Source organism: Octodon degus, unplaced genomic scaffold (assembly GCF_000260255.1).
Source record: "Octodon degus isolate 3935 unplaced genomic scaffold, OctDeg1.0 scaffold00221, whole genome shotgun sequence".
NCBI classification, from domain to species: Eukaryota; Metazoa; Chordata; class Mammalia; order Rodentia; family Octodontidae; genus Octodon; species Octodon degus.
Genome location: NW_004524797.1, coordinates 971,502 through 989,567, shown reverse-complemented (window position 1 = coordinate 989,567; position 18,066 = coordinate 971,502). Strand labels below are relative to the sequence as shown.

Sequence of the window (18,066 nt, the reverse complement as noted above, 5' to 3'; positions counted from 1 at the left end):
TATTGGGGGACAGAGGGAGTGGCCTGTATTTTAATTTCCTGTATCTTCAAAGGGGACAGTTCTTTGATAGTCAAACCTCAATGACTGGATGGTCACATACAGGACTAAGAAAGTAGGACTTTCAAGTGGCTCAGAAAGCTCTTCCACAATGGTTGCAGCAGCCTGCACTCCCACCAGCAGTGGAGAAGGGTTCCTTTGCCCCACATCCCTACCAGCATTTGTTATTGGTTGATTTCTTAATAATAGCTATTCTTTCTGGAATGAGATGGAATCTCAGCATTTTTAATTTGCATCTCTGAAATAACTAGTGATTTTTGAACATTTTTCATCTATTTATTTGACATTTCTACTTCTTTATCTGAGATATATCTGTTCATTTCAGAGGCCCATTTTTGAATTGAGTCTTTAAATTTGAGAGATCTGATTTTTTTGGGGGTTCTTTATGTATTCTAGACATTAGTTCCTTATCTGAGGAGCAACTGGTAAAGTTTTTTTTTCCCCACTCAGTGGGTTGTCTCTTCATTCTGTTGATGATTTCTTTTGTTGTACAAAAACTTTTAATAAGATAAAGTGTCAGGCCCAGAGATTTAAAAGCTCAGCAGCACAGCACCTGCCTGGCAAGGATGAGGTTGTGAGTTTGATTCACAGTACCAGGAAAAAAAAAAAAAAAAAAACAGTAAGAACCCAGTAGCTGATGCTTTGTGATATTTCCCTTGTAGTCAGGGTTTTGTTCATAAAGTCCACTGCCCAATAGCTCAGTGGATTAAAGCGCCTGCTTAGGCAGACGCAGGGGTTGAGGTTGGATCCCCGGCCTGCCATGCTGGCCCCACCCCCAGGGTGCGCTGAGATGGCAAGTGAGACTGGACATGGCGTAGCACTTGGGAGGCTGAAAAACAGCAAGGATCACTACAAGTCCGATCTGTGTAGTGAGACCCCGTAGACTCTGTACTAACTACATAAAAAATAAAAAATAAAGTCTTTGCCTACACCATTGTTTTCAAGAGTTCTACCTATTCTCTCTTCTGTCAGATTTAGTGTTTGTCCTTTAATATTTAGATATTTGATCCGTTTTAATTTTAGTTTAGTGCATGGTGAGAGACATGGGTCAAATGTTTGTTTTTGACATGTGGAAAGCTAGTTTTTCAGCACCATTTATTAAAGAGGCTATCTATCTTCCAAAGAGGATATTTGGCCCCTTTTTCAAAGATAAGGTGGCTGAATGTGTTAGGGGTTATTTCTGCATCTTCTAATCTATTCCATTGATCCTCAGGTCTGGTTCTTTGCCAGTAATATGCTGTTTTTAAATCATAGTACTTTTGTAGCAAGATTTAAAGTCAGGTATTGTGGTACCTCCTGCCTTGCCTTTGTTGCCCAAAATTGGTTTTGCTATTCTAAGTCTCTTTTGGGTCCAAATAAAATTTAGGATCATTTTCTCTAACTCTGTGCTATTGGTATTTTGATCAAAATTCCATTAAATCTATATAACAATTTGAGAGTGTGACCATTTTCACTATGTTGATTCTTCCTACCCAAGAAAAAGGGATATCTTTACATTTTCTTCTTTTTTTTTTTTTCATTTTCTGATATCTTCTTTGATCTCCTTTTCAGAGTACCATAGTTTTCAGTTTAAAGATCTTTTCTGTCTTTGTTTGATTCTTTCATTTTATTTATTGATATTGTGAAAGGCATGATTCCCCTAAATTCTTTCTCAGTGAGGTTGTTGTTTGTGTACAGAAATGCTATTTCTTTTTTAATGTTAACTTTTTTAAAAAATGTATTTAGGACAGAGACTACAGGGTCTCACTACACAGATCAGACTCATAGTGATTCTCCTGTTTTCAGCCCCCCAAATTCTGAGATTATAGGCATATGCCACCACGCCCAGTATCAATCACCCTCTCATTGTGTGCTGGGGGCAGGGCCAGGAGGACATGCTGGGATCAAGCCCTGGTCCCTGCACCTGCCTAAGCAGGTGCTTAGGGTTGACTTTGTATCTGGCTATGTGACTGAATTTGATTATTAAATACAGAAATTTTGTGGAATTTTAAGGGTCTTCTTCTGTGTAGAGTATCATGTCATCTGAAAATCATAATTTAACTTCTTTCCTATATTTATTCCTTTTATTTCTTTCTGATGTCTGCACTGGCTAAGGTTTCAAACTATATTGCATAAGAATGGTCATAGAGGACATCCGTGTCTTCTTCCTGATTTTAGAGTGAACATACTCGGTTTTTTACCATTTAGTATGATGATGGCTATTGATTTGTCATAGATGGCTTTTATCAGATTGAGATAAAGATCTTCTATTCCAATTTTCTGTAGGGTTTTTATCATGAGTGAGTGTTGGACTTTGTCAAGAGATTTTTCTGCATCTATTGAGATGATCATGTGATTTTTGTCCTTGGCTCTGTTGATATGGTGCATTAAATTTGTTGATTGGTGTATGTTGAACTGTCCCTGCATCCCTGGGGTGAATCAGTGTGAAAGTTCCTTAAAAAAACTAAAACTAGAGCTTCCATTTGATCCAGCTATTCCCCTTCTTGGTGTCTTCCCGAAAGAATTAACATCATACCACAGAGACCACAGAGATCTATGCACATTCATATTTATAGTAGCACACTTTGTAATAGCTAAATCTTTTTTTTTTTTTTTTTGTATCAGGGATCAAACTCAGGACCTTGTGCTTGCCAGACAGGCACTTATGCCACTGAGCTATCACCCCAGTCCTTGTAATAGTTAAGTCTTAGAAAAAGACTAAATGCCCATCAACCTATGAAGATGTGGGGGTTTTATGCAATGGAGTACTACTCAGCCATAAAGAAGGTTAAACTTGAGACATTTATAGGTAAATGGACAAACCATACTCATAAGTGAAATAAATCACACACATTTTTAAATATCACATTGTTTCTCTGTTGTAAGAAACCAAAAGTATAAATGCAGACCAGAATGTATACTACATATTATGAAATAGGAAGAAAGTGCTCAGTTGGAAAGGGGAGCTAGGGAGGGAAGGGAGAGAAAGGAATGGAAAAAAGAGAGAGAGAGAGAGAGAGAGAGAGAGAGAGAGAGAGAGAGAGAGAGAGAAAAGAAGGAAAAATGGAAACAAAACTTTTGTAACGAGGTGAAGAAGGACTGAAAGGAGGATAAAAGAATTAGGGAAAAAGGAATTGAGATAAGTCATGTACAGGTAAAAAGTACCAACAATGAAAACAATCATTACATACATTTAAAATGTACCAATAAACTTAATTAAAAAAAAAAAATTCCAGCTCAAGGGAAGTTGCCCCACAGAACACTTCTCATTTGAGGCTCTTTAGGAAAACTAGACAGTCTCAGCCGACTCCTCTGCCCATGCATGCCCCACTCCTACCTCTGCCCAAGACCCTCTAGACGCCCCACTCCTACCTCTGCCAAGACCCTCTAGACAGCACCTGCAACCTGGGCTCTTTGGCCCTGTCAGCCTATCCTGACAGTTCTCAGGGCCATTCCAGTGGAAAGAGAGCAACATATGGTCTCTTGACCTCTGACCCGGAAGCTCTCTTTCCCTCCGTTTGAAGAACTTCTCATTTCCCTCACCAGGGCTGAGGGGCCTCCTGCCTGACACACTGAGTGGGCTACTGCCAGTGCCAAGTCCTAGACTTGTGTGACCTTAGGTCCTCTCCTTCCTGGGTCTCTAATTCTTCCTCTTCTTGCCACCTTTGGTTCCTGAGGTGTTGGGAGAACTCATGGGTAGATAGTTGAGTACAGTAGGGTTGGGACTGTCCTCATAAGGCAAGAGCAGGCTACGCTTAAAGGAACACATGGTGTCTGCAGACAGCTCCAATGCACACCCACCACTATGATTTGCTTAGGTGGCTGCATGTGTGGTGCTTGTAGCTGACTACCCGGCCCCACAATTCTTCTACCTGTCTGCAGGCAGCTACGTCTCCCACGCCTGTGTGTGTTCCCGCATGCCAGCCTCCCCATGTCCATCTGCTCATGCCACTCAGTGCTCTCACAGCCCTTTGCTTCCCTCCAGAGCCAATCCTGGTGTCCCTCCGGCCCGGCTCCCAGCTGCTGAGCCCTCGGCCTCTGCCTCCCCAGCGACCCCTCTCCAATGCTGCAGCCCCAGCTTCACTCCTGCCCGTGGACCCCACACCAAAACTGGCCACAGAGGACAGCCGGAGGCCCAGCCCCCTGTTGGAGGAGAAGGTGCCAAGGTGGGCAGTGGAGCACAGGCTGGAGGAGAAGAAATCCTGGCTCACAAACGGCTTTGACGTTTTCGAATGCCCCCCACCAAAGACAGAGAATGAGGTAAAGGAGGGTGCTGGCCAGCTGGGGGCAGCTGGGAAGGGAATCAGCACTGCTTGCTCCTCAGGGCAAGGGCCCAGGGTGAGAGGAAAAAGCTGGCCAGGAAGTGCAGCCCGCCATGTGGCTTAGTCCCTAACTCACTTTGTTCATTCAGTCAACAAATGGGCAGTGAGCACCTTCTGTATGCCATGGTGGTAAATATATACACCCAGATAGAAGGGAACCATCTAGAAAATGTAGAGGGTTTGACCTGGTGAGTGTTAAAGTCCCCTCCAGTGCTCATGTTCTAAGATTGTCTGGGCTTTCAGAATGAGCATCTGTTGAGTGCCTTACTGTATGCCAGGCCCTGGGATAGATGTTTTTGATTTTGAATGTGATGGAGTCCCATGGGCCACAGCCCTGGAAGTCAACGGTGGTGGGGCTAAAATTGGAGGGGGAGGTGTCCAGCTGAGTACTCACTAGCAGCCTCAGGCCTGGAGGCCACATGTTGCTGCCTCAGTTTCCACGTGTGAAATGGAAATGGCACTCACAGGGGCATCACAAGCGTCTAGAAGATAAGGAAAGCCCTTGGGGGGCACCCAGCATCTAACAGCTGTTCTCTATAGCAGCAACAATTATGACAGCAAAGAGGTTTTCTGACCCCAGTCCCTAGAGCAGTGGGGGCAAACCTATGGCACACGTGCCACAGCTGGCTATTTGTTGCCACTGAAAGTTCTAAAAGGTTTGCCACCACTGTCCTAGAGAAAGAAGCTGAAGGTCTAAGAGGACAGGTAACTGACCACCCACAGTCATGTGGTTTAGAGGTGGTGAAAATGTCCATTCCCAGGCTTCAGGGCCAAGTATATTTTCCTCCTGATCCCTAGGGAGCCAAAGAGGCAAGAACATCTAAAACTTTCAAACCTTCATTGAATTTCCCTCACTGGGTGAAGTAGAGATTTTTGTAAAAAGATCTGTGCACAGATTGCCCCCTTGTTAATTTAATCACTTCTGGCTCCTTGAGTCAAAAAGGTAATGTTTCAGCCCTCCTGCTGGTGCCCTACTCCAGCCACCCAAGTGATCTTGCCCTCTGACCTCTGCCTTCCCAGCTGCTGCAGATGTTCTATCGGCAACAGGAGGAGATCCGAAGACTCCGGGAGCTGCTGACCCAGCGAGAGGTCGAGGCCAAGCAATTGGAACTGGAGATCAAAAACTTGCGGATGGACTCTGGGCAGTTCTGAGCAAGGCCTCTGCCATCCCCGCCCTCAGGGACACCACTGGCTTTGTGGGGAGGTCCAGAACCGAGCTTCACATCCCCCAAAACAACCACTATTTCTATATTTTTTATCAGAAAACGAAAACTCTCAGTCACTGAAAGAGATTCCAGTGGGATATGGTGCCGTTTTCTATTTGCCTTCTTGCGACAGCAGTTTCTGCACTGACTCTGTTTTTAGATATTTTGCCTTCTGTTGAATTCTGTCTCTCGGGGTCCACAATGAGCTATAACTTCTCGAGAGGAAAGAACACTGTAGGAAGTTCGAGCTGGAAGGATCTGGGAAGAACACTGCCTATGATGTTCAAACCATGCTCTGCAGAAAGGGAGGACAGCGTAGGCAGGAGCCCACTCCAGCAGACAGCCCCTTCTGTCTGTTTCACCTGTTGGCCTGTTGTGGAATACAGAATTCTGCCACTTACCCAAGTTTTTAGAAGTCTGAAGTCTGGCTCAGCTCCCTCATTTTACAGGTGGGAAACTGAGGCCAGGTAAAGGCAGTGAGGTTTGTTTCGTGGTGCCAGGCTGAGATCCTGGTCTTCTGGTCTTTCTATTGCTGCTGGCCTGATGCAGCTCTCAGCTGCCTAGGCAGGAATCCCCTGGTTCTGGTCTATGCGTGACATACTTGGTGACCATTTACAAAATCCTTCTTTTTGGGGTCTCAGCTTGTTCGCTGAACAGGAGGAGCCCTGGAAGGAGCTACCCACACAGGTCTACACCCAGAGACCAGGACCACACACTGGCAAAGAGGCTGAAGCGGGTCACGCTGAAGGAATGAGTTAAGGTTCCTCGCAACTCTGCAGCACAGACCAGAGGTCAAAACCACCCTTCCTAGCCAGATGTGAGGAGATGCTGGCCCCCATGTGGCGGTGCAGACCTTAGAGCTGAATCTGGACTGCTGCACATAGCCTGCCTGCTCCAGGAAGATGTAGGCGGATTTCAGCCCAGGTTAACAAAAGCCTGGATCCTGGCCCAGCCCTGTAGCCACCTGCCAGTGAGGGCTTCTGGGGTGGCATGAGCACACTGGGGAGAAAGGAGCACCAGATGGTCCATCCACAAGTTCCCTTCTGGCCTGGAAGTGCTTCTGTGTCCCTCCTTTCTTGCTTCTGCTTTGTTTTGTTTTTCTGGTACTGGGGATCCTCCCCATGGCCTTCAAACTGAGCTACATCCCCAGCGCTTATTCATTTTTTGAAATTTGAGACAGGGTCTCACTAAGTCACTAAGCTGCCCAAGCTGGGCTTGAATTTGTGACCCTCCTGCCTCAGCCAACCAAGCAGCTGGGGTTACAGGTGTGTGCCACCATGCCTGGCTGCATCCCTCCTTGTTAAATCTCTACCCTGAACCCTACTCTAAGGCTTATTCTTTCTCATGGTCAGTTCAGTCCAGCCGGAGACAAAGAATGATACCAAGTGAAGTCTCTCTGTCTTTACCCAGCATGGACAGACAATTAAGTTTTCCCCATCCCACAGGTGACTCTGGAGCTCAGATGGGACTGCAGAAGACACAGCCTAAGAAGCTTCCATCCACGCTATACAGTAGAATCCCCTTGAGAGCCTTCAGGAAGCAGAGATACCCAGCTCCCACCCTGCATTCACTAAAGCTGAATCTCTAGGGCCTAGGCCTCTGATTTTATAAGCTGCCCCGGGAGTTCTGTAACACAGGACAGAAACTCCTGGACCCATCCCTAGGCCTGATCTGCAGGAAAGGTGAAGAAAGCAATGAAAGCCACACAGGAGCTGGGGCTCAAATACGGTACCCAGGCTGCCCCCTCCCCCACCCAGGGCTTAGCTGATGCCCCTTGCCAGTCTACAAACACCAAACAAAGGCCCTATTCTTTATCTTATTCTCCATTTCCCCTAACCGCCAGCCAGGTTTGCCTTACTTTGTTGAGGAGCAAAAGGCCACATCCCAGGCACCGTGCCTCCCTGACTGGTTTTCCCTCTCCTTCATCAGCGGCCAGCATGTCACAGTTTACAAAGCCCTCCCCTCTTCACTCACTGGCCCACGCTGCTCCAACATATCAGACAGGCCTTATTGTCTTATCTTCAGAAGGGAAGATGAAGTGAGCCTCAGAAAAGTGAAGAAACCTCAGGCTCCAGCCCACTGGCTGCCCAACTGGGGGGGGGGGGGGTGCGCATGGTGGGGAGGGGTATTTGAGTGCAAAGAGCATCCATTGTCCCCTCAAAAGCTGCCACCTGGAGAACCCGGACCTCACACTTGGAAACAGGATACAGACAGCTTGAACAAACTTGTTTTCTGTCTTTTTTTGTTTGTTTGTTTTAAACACCTAGCTAGGATAAATTATTTAAATTATTTCACTGCAAGGGAGAGGGATAGGTAATTTTTATCCAATATTTTTTAAGCTTTTTTTAATTACATTTTTGTTTATGTCCTTGAGTTGATGGAGCGGACTGTGCCCAGCCCACAGGCAGTGCCTGCAGCTCATCTCCTTACTGTCCCCCCTGCTCTAGGAGCCCCCTTTCTGTTGTTGACTCAGGAACTCCCGTTGGGGATGAGCTTCAGCTGGCGTCAGCCTTCGCTCCACCGTGATTGCGCTTCCTGAGAGGGGAGTTGAGATGTCACAGAGGGATTCAGGAAGTCAGGAATGGAGCGATGTTTTGCATATGAAACTGTGCCTGAAACGGTTTGAATGATTGTTTTAATGCTTCCGAAAGTCCTTGTACCTTTGTAAAAAAAAAAATATAATAATAATAATGATACAATAAAGAAATAAAAGTGAACATAGATATGGAATTGTGCCCTGGAAAGAATGTAACAAAACAATAAACATCTGGCTGACATTTTAATAAATGGAACTTTGCTTTTCTTGTTCCACAAATATCAATTAAGTGACCACCTACTCTTTGGGCCAGACACCTGCTCAGAAACAGGACAGGCAAGGTCCTGACCACCAGCAGCACTTGCCGCCCAATGTCCAGGAAAGGTCAGGCTGCTCTGGGAGGAGAATTGGCAAGACAGCCTGGAGGAGGTGACAGTCAGGCCCAAACCCCAAAACAGGTTAAGTGGAAGGAGGAAGCAGAGGGTGTCTTGGGAGCACAAGACTGTTCTGGAACAGAGAACTGCTCGCTTCCCTCAGCCTGAAAAGGAGCAAAGTGCAGGGACCAATGGGTGCGAGAGCCTAAGATCTTGTAAGTTTTAGCCCATGGGCACCTGGAGTTTCCCAGAGATTCCTTACTCTGCGGGAGTGGGCCCTCGAGGGTAGGGCAGTGATGGGTGTAGCTAACCTGTGCCCTCCGGGAGGCGCACCCCAACCCGGCCCCATCCCCACCAAGCAGCAGCGTCACCTTGCAGTTAGCACACTAGAAGTGAGTGCCTGTCCCGTGGTGCCCACTTTCCCGCAGAGGTGGCACGAGGTGGGCACGCGGAGCGGGTCAGCCGGGAACTGGGCGGGAGCCTGTAGCTCGCAGGGCAGCGCCCGGCTCCGCCCCCTGCCCGGTTTCGATTCCGAGGAGCCCCGCCCCCAAGCCCTGCTGGAGCCTGGAGCGGTGGGCGCCAATGGCCAGCGCGGCGGAGACCAGCTGGACCCCCGGGGGGCCGGGCCCGGCCGAGCCTGAGGAGGCAGTCAGCTGGCGCTGCTCGGAGCACAGGGATCGCCCTGTGGAGCTCTTTTGTCGCCGTTGTGCCCGCTGCGTGTGTGCGCTCTGCCCGGTGCTGGGCGCACACCGCGGCCACCCGGTGACTCTGGCGCGGGAGGAGGCGACGCGCGTGCAGGTGGGCACTGTGTAGGCTGCAGGGCGCAGAACTGGGGGCGACCTGGGAGGAATAGGCAGGGCATGCCCGGGCCCAGCCACTATTAGGACCTGGAAACCGGAGGATGGTCCCGCGGTCATCTAGTCGGTAGACTAGGAAGGAGAGACTGTGGTCCAAGAAAGGCAAAGGGGAGCCACAGCCACCAGATAAGCTTCGAAAGGGCTGGGGTAGGAGGGAGACCTGGGAGCCAGGCAGGTAAGTACCCAGATGCCCTAGATGTCACCCAACATGGCAGGTGGACAGCACTGCCTTGGGCTGGAAATCTCAGGTCACAGGTAAGCCCCCACCTTCTTCTTTCTTCCCACTCCTGAGAAAACAGCCCAGGTGGCTCCAGAAAGCCAACAGGCATGGCCTTGTGTCCCTACACCTCCTGGAGTTCACAGGTCATAATCTGAGGGCCAGTGTTGGCCTGGAAGCAGCCTCATCGGACCCTCTTCCTTCCTGGGCAGCAGCTCCCTCCTCCATGCAGCTGCACCCCTTCCAGGGCCTGACAGCCCTGGGCCAACTGTTAGCAATTTAACCACTTTACAAAAGAAGGCTAACAAAACAAAAGCAAGGCTCTGGAACTAGGGGCAGTCCTTGAACCCTGGAACCAACCAGCAGGAATGTTTACCATGGAGCAGGTTCTCATCCTGATGCCCTTAGCCACTTAAATCTTAGTAGTGAACAGAGGCCAGGTTCTCTGTCTTCAGCCCTTTATGTAGTCCCAGTGCTGGGATTACAGGCCTGTGCCACCACACTCGGCTCTGGGCTACATTTTGAGACCCTATCTCAAAACACAAGACAAACAAAAAGCTAGTTGTAATAGTGATAGCTCCTCAAAACTGTTGTTCAGAGCTACCAAGGCTGCCTTCCAGAGATATGGCTGAAAGGTCTCCCTCAGTTGTTCACTTGCCCATCTGGTCTGCCCACCTATCTCTGTGTCCACATACTCCCTCTCCTATCCAGGTATCTATTATCTGTCATTCAGCAAACATCTCATCACATACCTTGCGCCATGAGTCATGTCACAGGTCACATAGTCCCCTCACTCGGAGGAGTTGCCTAGCTGGTGTGGTAGGCACACCATGACACTTCTATGTGCTAAGTACTGTCACTGAGAAGCCAAGGCAGTTGAGTGACAGGTGGGGGTGGGGGGGAGAGAGATGCTAAAACTAGGCGCAGGAAACCTGAGAAGACTTTGCAGTTTCCTGTTGGAAATGGGCGGTACTAGGTTGCAAGACAGAAGAGGCCCCTGCAGTTGGAGGGCAGAGACAGACACCTGGAACTTGAAGGTATCCTTGAGTCATGACAGACCAGAGCTGGCTTAGAAATCACAGTGCGTCAGGAAGTTGAGACAGGGGCTCACCGCTGCTCTGGCCCACCTCCGGCCTATAATAGCATGGTGCACAGTAGCCAGTGCCTGAGGGATGTTTAAATAATGAAAGTAAGTGCACTGAGCAGATAGATACCGTCTGTCAAGCACCCTGTACACATCTCAGTGGTCTCTACAGCTACCCTGTTTAGAGCAGTGGAAACTGAGGTTCGGAGAGGAAATGGAGGATTCATGAGGAGCAGTGACTCAGATCTAGGTCTCCCCTCTCTGTGATCTTGTGCTGGGAACAGCTGGCCTGAGGCTCCCAGCTCTCTCACACTGGCAGCCCCAGGGGGCCATGGTGATGGCTCAGTAGAATAAGCCCTTGCCTGGCAAGCACAAGGGCCTGAGTTCAATCCCCGGTTCTGCCAGAAAAGAAAGAAAGAAAGAAAGAAAGGAAGGAAGGAAGGAAGGAAGGAAGGAAGAAAGAAAGAAAGAAAGAAAGAAAGAAAGAAAGAAAGAAAGAAAGAAAGAAAGAAAGAAAGGAAAGCAAGCAAGCATTGTGAAATATGTTAAAGTCCTTGAAAAACAAATTTATGAACATTGGCAGCCCCTGGTAATTCCATTTGATTCCAAAAGTACTTCAGGTTTCTCTCCAACCCCATTCCCTCCCTGTGGGGGCCAGTAGTCGGGCCCAAGGGTTGAGCGCGAGGTTAGCTATAGGGAAGGCTGGGCTTGGATCTGGTCCCACTGTGGGGGAGAAAACCCCCAGCATACCTCTGAAAAACACAGCAGCATGAGGAAGGTGAGAAGGATGCCCTGAGACAGAGGAATAACCAGTCATGACGGCTCTGAGGGACATGAGTCTCAGCTCTGATGAGAGATGCCGACTCAGAGGTCCATCTTCATGTTTCCCCCAACTTCTCTTGTGTAGAAACTCATCCAAGAATGTCTCGAGCATTTGGCGACCAAGAAGCAGCAGTACACTGGCAACATAACACAGATAGAAGGTGCCACTGAGAAGCTCAAGGCAAGTGAAGTTTCCTCCCTACTACAGGGCACATGCCAACACTCCCACCCCCAAAACAGGTGCCCCCAGTGTGGAGGCTCAGAGGGGCACGCAAGGCCTCAGGCTTCTATAATTCAGAGGCCCACTTTGAGAAAAAGTGGACAAAATGACAAATTTCAGTGCAAGACCATGAAAGAAGTGTGTAAACAAGGGACCCGAGATTCCTGTTTCCTCAGCCTTGTGGAGATTTGGTCTTTGCCCAGCACCCCAGCCCTGAGCTACTGCCTGACAAAGTGAGGAAGAAGATATTTGGCCAAATAGCTCAACAGATTAAAGGGCCTGCAAGCAGGCGCAGGGGCAGTAGTTTGATCCCCAGGCCTGTCATGCTGGCCCTGCCCCCAGGGCACACTGAGATGGTGATTGAGACAAGGTGATTGAGACTGGACTTGGTGGTGGGTGCCTGTAATCCCAGCTCTTGGGAGGCTGTAAACAGGCGGATCACTATGAGTCTGATCTAGTAGTAGTGAGGCCCTGAACCTTCTCTAAAGTACAAAAAAAAAAAGAAGATAGGCCTTTTCTCCCACTAAGACCTTGCATTGCATAGGTCTTTTTTTTTTTTTTTTTTTTTTTTTTGTGAAACTGAGGATTGAACTCAGACCCTTGTGCTTCCCAGGCAAGCAGTTATTCTACTGAGCCATCTCCCATAGGTCTTGGAGGGACCAATCCTTCTTCTCCTCAGCCCCAAATTACCATAGACAAAGCAAAAGACAGCTTTGTGTCATGCAAATAGGTCAAAGGTTTCTTAGCCCTGAAGGAAATTAAATGGGGGGGACATGTCTCAGTAGAATAAGCACTTGCCTGGCAAGCAAAAGGGCCTGAGTTCAATCCCCAGTTCTGCAAACAAAAAAAAAAAAAGAAAGAAAGAAAGGAAAAGAAAGAAAGAAATTAAATAAGGATATATTTTCTCCAGGCTTCTACTTTCATCTAATGTTTGTCTAAATGTATTCTTAAGGGAGTTTTGCTGGAAGTTAGGGCTGACATGTTTGTGAGTCGCCATTCTGAAGAAGTCACTGTATCCTTCAGCCTTCTGTGGGGACTCAAGCTGTACCCCTTTTCCTCTTGGTCCCAGCTGCTCCCTCCTCACAGTGAGGGCTGGTATGGAATGTCCGCCAGGGTCTGCCCCGATCTACCCATGACTGACCCACACACAGGAGAGAGAAAGACTGGCTATGGCCATGGGAAAAGCTGACACGAGGTCTCCCAACAACCAGCCTGAGGCCGGGACCCATTGCGTGCTGGGGCCCAGGCCAGGCTATGGAGCCGACTCCTTCATTTGCCTACCTTCCCTTACCTATGAGGTAGCTAGATACCCTAATGTACTGGGGACCTTGGTTCACACCCACAATGTAGCCCCGGCTTAATTATTAAGTGCTTGTCAAGAGCAGACCTCTGGACTCAGGAAGATAAATCAGTTCAAAAGGACTTGGTAAGTGAAAGCTGGCAGGTTGGAAAGTGACTCCCTCCAAGAGATGAAGGAACTACTCAGCCTGTTTGGACTGAAGGCACAGGACTACTGTCTATAAATCTCTGACCAGATATGGTTTGGGGACCCCCCAGAGGAAGAGTTAGAACCGGTTTGGAGGGACTAAGACAAGGACGGGGCAAGTGTTAGCAACTTTTTAATTTTTTACTCTGAAATAATTATAGATTCACAGAAAATTGCAAAGATAAAATAGAGAAGCTTTGAGTACTTTCACCTTATTTCCCTCAAGGTTGCATCTTAACTATATATAGTACAGTGTTAAAACAGAGATTGACAGTATCTTTGCTAGAATTATGTAACCACTGGTTTTACATCTTTTATTTTTATAATTTTACATTTAATAATTTACATTTTTAGCTGGATATCATGGTACATGCTTATTAATCCCAGTTGTTCAGGAGACTGAAGCAGGAGGATCAAAAGTTTTGAGGCTAGCCAGATCAATTTAGCAAGACCCTATTTCAAAATAAAATAAAAAGGTTTTGGGAATATAATTCAGTGGTACAACACTTGTCTAGCTTGCACAGGGCCTTGGGTTTCACCCCAATACTGCAAAAATAATTAACTAATTTATTAATTGGTATGTATGATTTATATCAGCTGGCCATAGTTATGTGGGGCTTTGCCCAAGTTCTTTATTCTGTGTCTATCTCTCTCTCAATATTACACGTAATTACTGCAAGCGATAATAGATTGTAAAAATAAATGATGCCTCCGCCTCTTTTTTTTTTTTTTTTTAAATACTAGAGATTGAACTCAGGGCCTTTGCACTGAGTGACACCCTCAGTCGTCGTCGTTTTCTTCTTCTTCTTCTTCTTCTTCTTCTTCTTCTTCTTCTTCTTCTTCTTCTTCTTCTTCTTCTTCTTCTTCTTCTTCTTCTTCTTCTTTTGGTAGGATCTTACTGAGTTGTTGGAATAGGGTGGAATTTACAGTCTTTCTGCCTTACTCTACCAGAGTTCTCAGATTACAGGTGTATGCCACTGTATCCAGCTTTTTCCAAAATTATTTCAGCTTTTTTAGGTTTGTTTTTGTTAGTTTGTTTGTTTTAGCCTTTCCACTTAAATTTTAGGATAATCTTGTATATATCTATAAAAAAAAGATTTTGTTGGAATTTTGATAGGAATTGTGTTAAATTTGTGTCAGTTTGGAGAGCTGCCATCTTTACTGTATTGAGCCTTACGTTTATGAACACGGTATGCCTCTTTATTTACATATTTGTTGTCTTTTACTGCTACTGGTAGTTTTTACCATATAAATCTCATGCATGTTTTGTGGGGTTGTTGGTTTGGTTTGGTTTGGTTTGGTTTTGAGACAGGGTCGTGCTGTGCAGCTCAGACTGGCCTTGAGCTCACTTTGCAGCCCAGGTTAGTCTTGAATTCCCTGGATCCTCCTGCCTCAGCCTCCTGAGCACTGGGATTACAAGCATGTGCCACCACACCTGGTTGACATATTTTGTTAGACTTATACCCAAGTATTCCTAATAATATAAAAGAAAATAGGAATAAAATGAAAGAACATTTGAACTAGTGGTCAGTATTTTGTTTTTGGTTTTGAGACACGGTCTCACTATAGTTCAGGCTGGCCTTGAATTCATTCACTATGCAGCCCAAGCTGGCCTTGAATTCACAGTGATCTTCCTCCTGAGTGCTGGGATTTACCTGTGTGCACCACCACATGGGCAGTGGTCAGAAGCGTTTACATAAAAGTTGGGTTTAGGAAGGTCAGAAGATGTTGCCACCTTTTGTGTGCATCCTCTGGCCTCAGCTTCCCAGGTGCTGGGATCATAGAGCTACCCCACCAGGCCCCGCCCAGACCTATTTTATATTAATTTTGCCGTTCCAGCAATTCAGGCTTGAAGTCTGTGTCGTGCCTGATGGTTTGTTTTGCTGATGATTTTCTTTTTACCTAGATGGCCCTAAATGCACAACCAGACTTCTTGCCCTCACCCTGGGCCAGTGAGTAGAATTTTTCTGGTCTTTAGCTCACAGATGGAGCAGCGGCTCCCTGACTGTGGCTTCACGTGGACCACCCCTGCCCCCTCCCAGGTGACACGAGGCCAAGTGCCCTGAGCTCCCCTAAAGTGGCCAGGCCCCTTGGGGTGTCACTCTTACCTACACATAGTTCCAATTCCACCTTTGCCAGGACCACCTGACGTCAGCGTCATCTCCTGTCCCCACCACTGACACCGAGTCTTGTGGTCACTGCTAAGCTGCCTGGTACAGACTCAAACTAGGGGTGCTTCTGCCCCAGCCTCTCAGCTGACAGGCACGCACCATTATCTCTTGCTGTGCCTTTAGCATTTCTACGTGCTTGAAGAAGGAGGGAGGATTTTCCATGTAAGCTCCTTTTCTGTTTTGGTTTTTAACGTACTGAGGATTGAACCCTGGGTCTTTTTCTTTTCTTGTCTTTTCTTTTTGTATTTTAGGGAAGGGTCTACAGGGTGTTCAGGGTTGCCCTACTAGATCGGACTCGTAGTGATCCACCTGTTTACAGCCGCCCAAGAGCTGAGATTACAGGCACACGCCACCACGCCCAGTCTCAATCGCTGGCTCAGCAGACCCCAGGGGCTGGGTCGAACACCTCTACCCCCCACCTCCCACCCCCTACCCGCACCCTACCCCTGCACCTGCTTGTGGGCGCTTTAATCTGCTGAGCTTTTTGGCTGGCCCCATGAACCCAGGGTCCTTTGCATTCTAGGCAAGCCCTCTACCGCTGAGCTACACCTCCAGCCTTCCTCCTCCTTTATTGAGCAAACCTATGTGTCACTTTATATATGTTATTTGTTTGTTTACTCTTTCTTTTTTTTTTTTTTTGCGGAACCAGGGATTGAACTCAGGCCCTTGCGCTTGCCAGGGAAGCGCTTACTCCACTGAGCCATGTCCCCTATTTGTTTGTTTAAAACATTTATCTGCTATTAAAATATTATTTGTCAGTGTCAATATATTATTTTCTTTTCTTTCTTTCTTTCTTTTCTTTTTTTTTTTTTTTTTTTTTTTTTGATGTGGCCTTGTACTACTGGGCTCAAGCAGTGCCGTTGCCTCGGCCTCCTGATCAGCTGCGACTCTGTGCACATTCTAAGTCTCTAACTGTGCCTCACCAGTTGTGGTGGTGCACACCTGGAATCCCAGCAATTTGGAGGCTGAGGCAGGAGGATCGTTGTAAGTTCGAGATCAGCCTGGGCTACGAAGTGAGCTCAAGGCCAGCCTGAGCTGCATAACAAGTCAAAAAACAAAATAGGTCTCTAACTATGCCTAGATTCAACGAACAGCCACCACTCGTTGTCACTTGGTTCATGTCCTGCAGGACCCACCCCTAGAAGTGCCATGCTTACTGTGGGCACAGGTCTGTGCAATGCCCCCAGCGCTGCCTGGCCACCTGCTGAGCTTGCCTGCTGCTCCACACTTAATTACACAGAGTCAGTGCTCGGGACAAGGCCATGTGCATGGAAACCAACCCACCAGATGGCTTTGTAAACAGATAAAGTCCATCCATGGTCCGAAGTCTCTCATGCAAAAGCCACCAAGCAGGCCTTGTCAGAGGCCACGTGGATCTTTCTAGGTGGATTAGGTCATTAATCCCCAACCAACACTCATTTGGTGACTTCTTCTTGTATCCTTGTTACCAGGCCATCTGCTTACAAGGCTGACAATCCAGGCTGCCTGTCCCCTCCTTAGGTGCAGGGAAAACCCAACACACACCTGCAGTCTGGACTCAGGACTTAGACTGAAGCCAGATGATGATGCCAAGGAGCTATGTCCTTCCTAAATCTTCCACAGATTCAGGAATGATCTTTTGCTATTTTTATAAATGAAAGTAGAGGGGATCTGTGTGTCTATGTGTGTGCATATAGATACTTACTTGCCTATAGTGACAGTGGTTGCTGTTTGCTGATTGAGGCAGTGAGGGAAGTAGAATGTGCCAGGCTGCGGAGCTGAAAGGCTTCCGTCCGTGAGGGCGCCCGCACTTGGCACGGTGGCTGACGTACACTGTAGTCCCAGCTACCCTGCAACTTGCTCCTTTTCACGGGGGCCCTGAAGCACTTTCCTGGCCAGTGCATTCTTTCCCCTTTGGTATTGTTTTATGGTGGTAATACATACATAACAGAAATTTAGCGGTTTTCAGCTCTTTTATTTATTTTAATTTTTTATTATTTATTTGGTACAGGGTCTTGCTATGCAACTCAGACTCATAGTGATCCTTCTGTCTCAGCCTCTCCAGTGCTGGGATTACAGGCTTGAGCCGCCAAGTCTGATTTCAGTGACCTGCACAGTGCACCCAGGGTTCTGGGGCCAGCACAGCATGCAATACCCAGGATTGAACTTGGGTCCTTGCGCTTGCCAGGCAGCCCTCAGCTGGGGAGACAGTGTTCCTTCAGAGGCATTATATTCATGATGGTGTACAATCATCACCATTATCTATTTGCAGAACTTTTTCATTACTCCAAAGAGAAACTTGAAGCCACAGAGCACTCCTACCCCAACCTCCTTTGCCCAGCCCCTGGTCACCTCTGCTCTACTTTCTGTATCCACGAATTTACCTGTCCTAGTTTTTTGTTTGTTTATTTTTTTGTGTTTTTTAGGGAAGGGTCTACAGGGTGTTCAGGGTCTCACTAGTAGATCAGACTCATAATGATCCACCTGCTTACAGCCTGCCAAGTGCTGGGATTACAGGCACGCACCACCACACCCAGTTTCAATTGCTGTCGCAGCGTACCCCAGGGGCAAGGCCAGCACAGCAGGCCCGGGGATTGAACCCCTAGCCCCTGCACCTGCTTGCAGGCACTTTAATCCGCTGAGCTATTTGGCTGGCCCCACCTGTCTTAGTTATTGCTTGAAACTGCCAACACATGTTATTTGTCCTATTGAGAGGCCTTTCTGGTCCTCCTGATCATAGCCAAGGAAATATATATA

The 18,066-nt window shown here is 47.5% G+C and overlaps 2 protein-coding genes across 2 annotated transcripts in view; both read left to right on the top strand.

The window, feature by feature from the left end:
* The window catches only part of Coro2a (coronin 2A), a 75,715-nt gene extending 69,007 nt beyond the window's left edge, over nt 1–6,708 (top strand). The window contains exons 11-12 of the mRNA XM_004645218.2: nt 4,022–4,296; nt 5,379–6,708. Of these exons, the coding sequence (XP_004645275.2) occupies nt 4,022–4,296; nt 5,379–5,510 (407 nt within the window). The 3' untranslated portion in view covers nt 5,511–6,708. The remainder of the gene's footprint in view (nt 1–4,021; nt 4,297–5,378) is intronic.
* A 2,318-nt stretch (nt 6,709–9,026) lies between these two features.
* The window catches only part of Trim14 (tripartite motif containing 14), a 25,260-nt gene continuing 16,220 nt past the window's right edge, over nt 9,027–18,066 (top strand). Inside the window, exons 1-2 of the mRNA XM_004645235.2 lie at nt 9,027–9,271; nt 11,539–11,634. Of these exons, the coding sequence (XP_004645292.1) occupies nt 9,056–9,271; nt 11,539–11,634 (312 nt within the window). The 5' untranslated portion in view covers nt 9,027–9,055. The remainder of the gene's footprint in view (nt 9,272–11,538; nt 11,635–18,066) is intronic.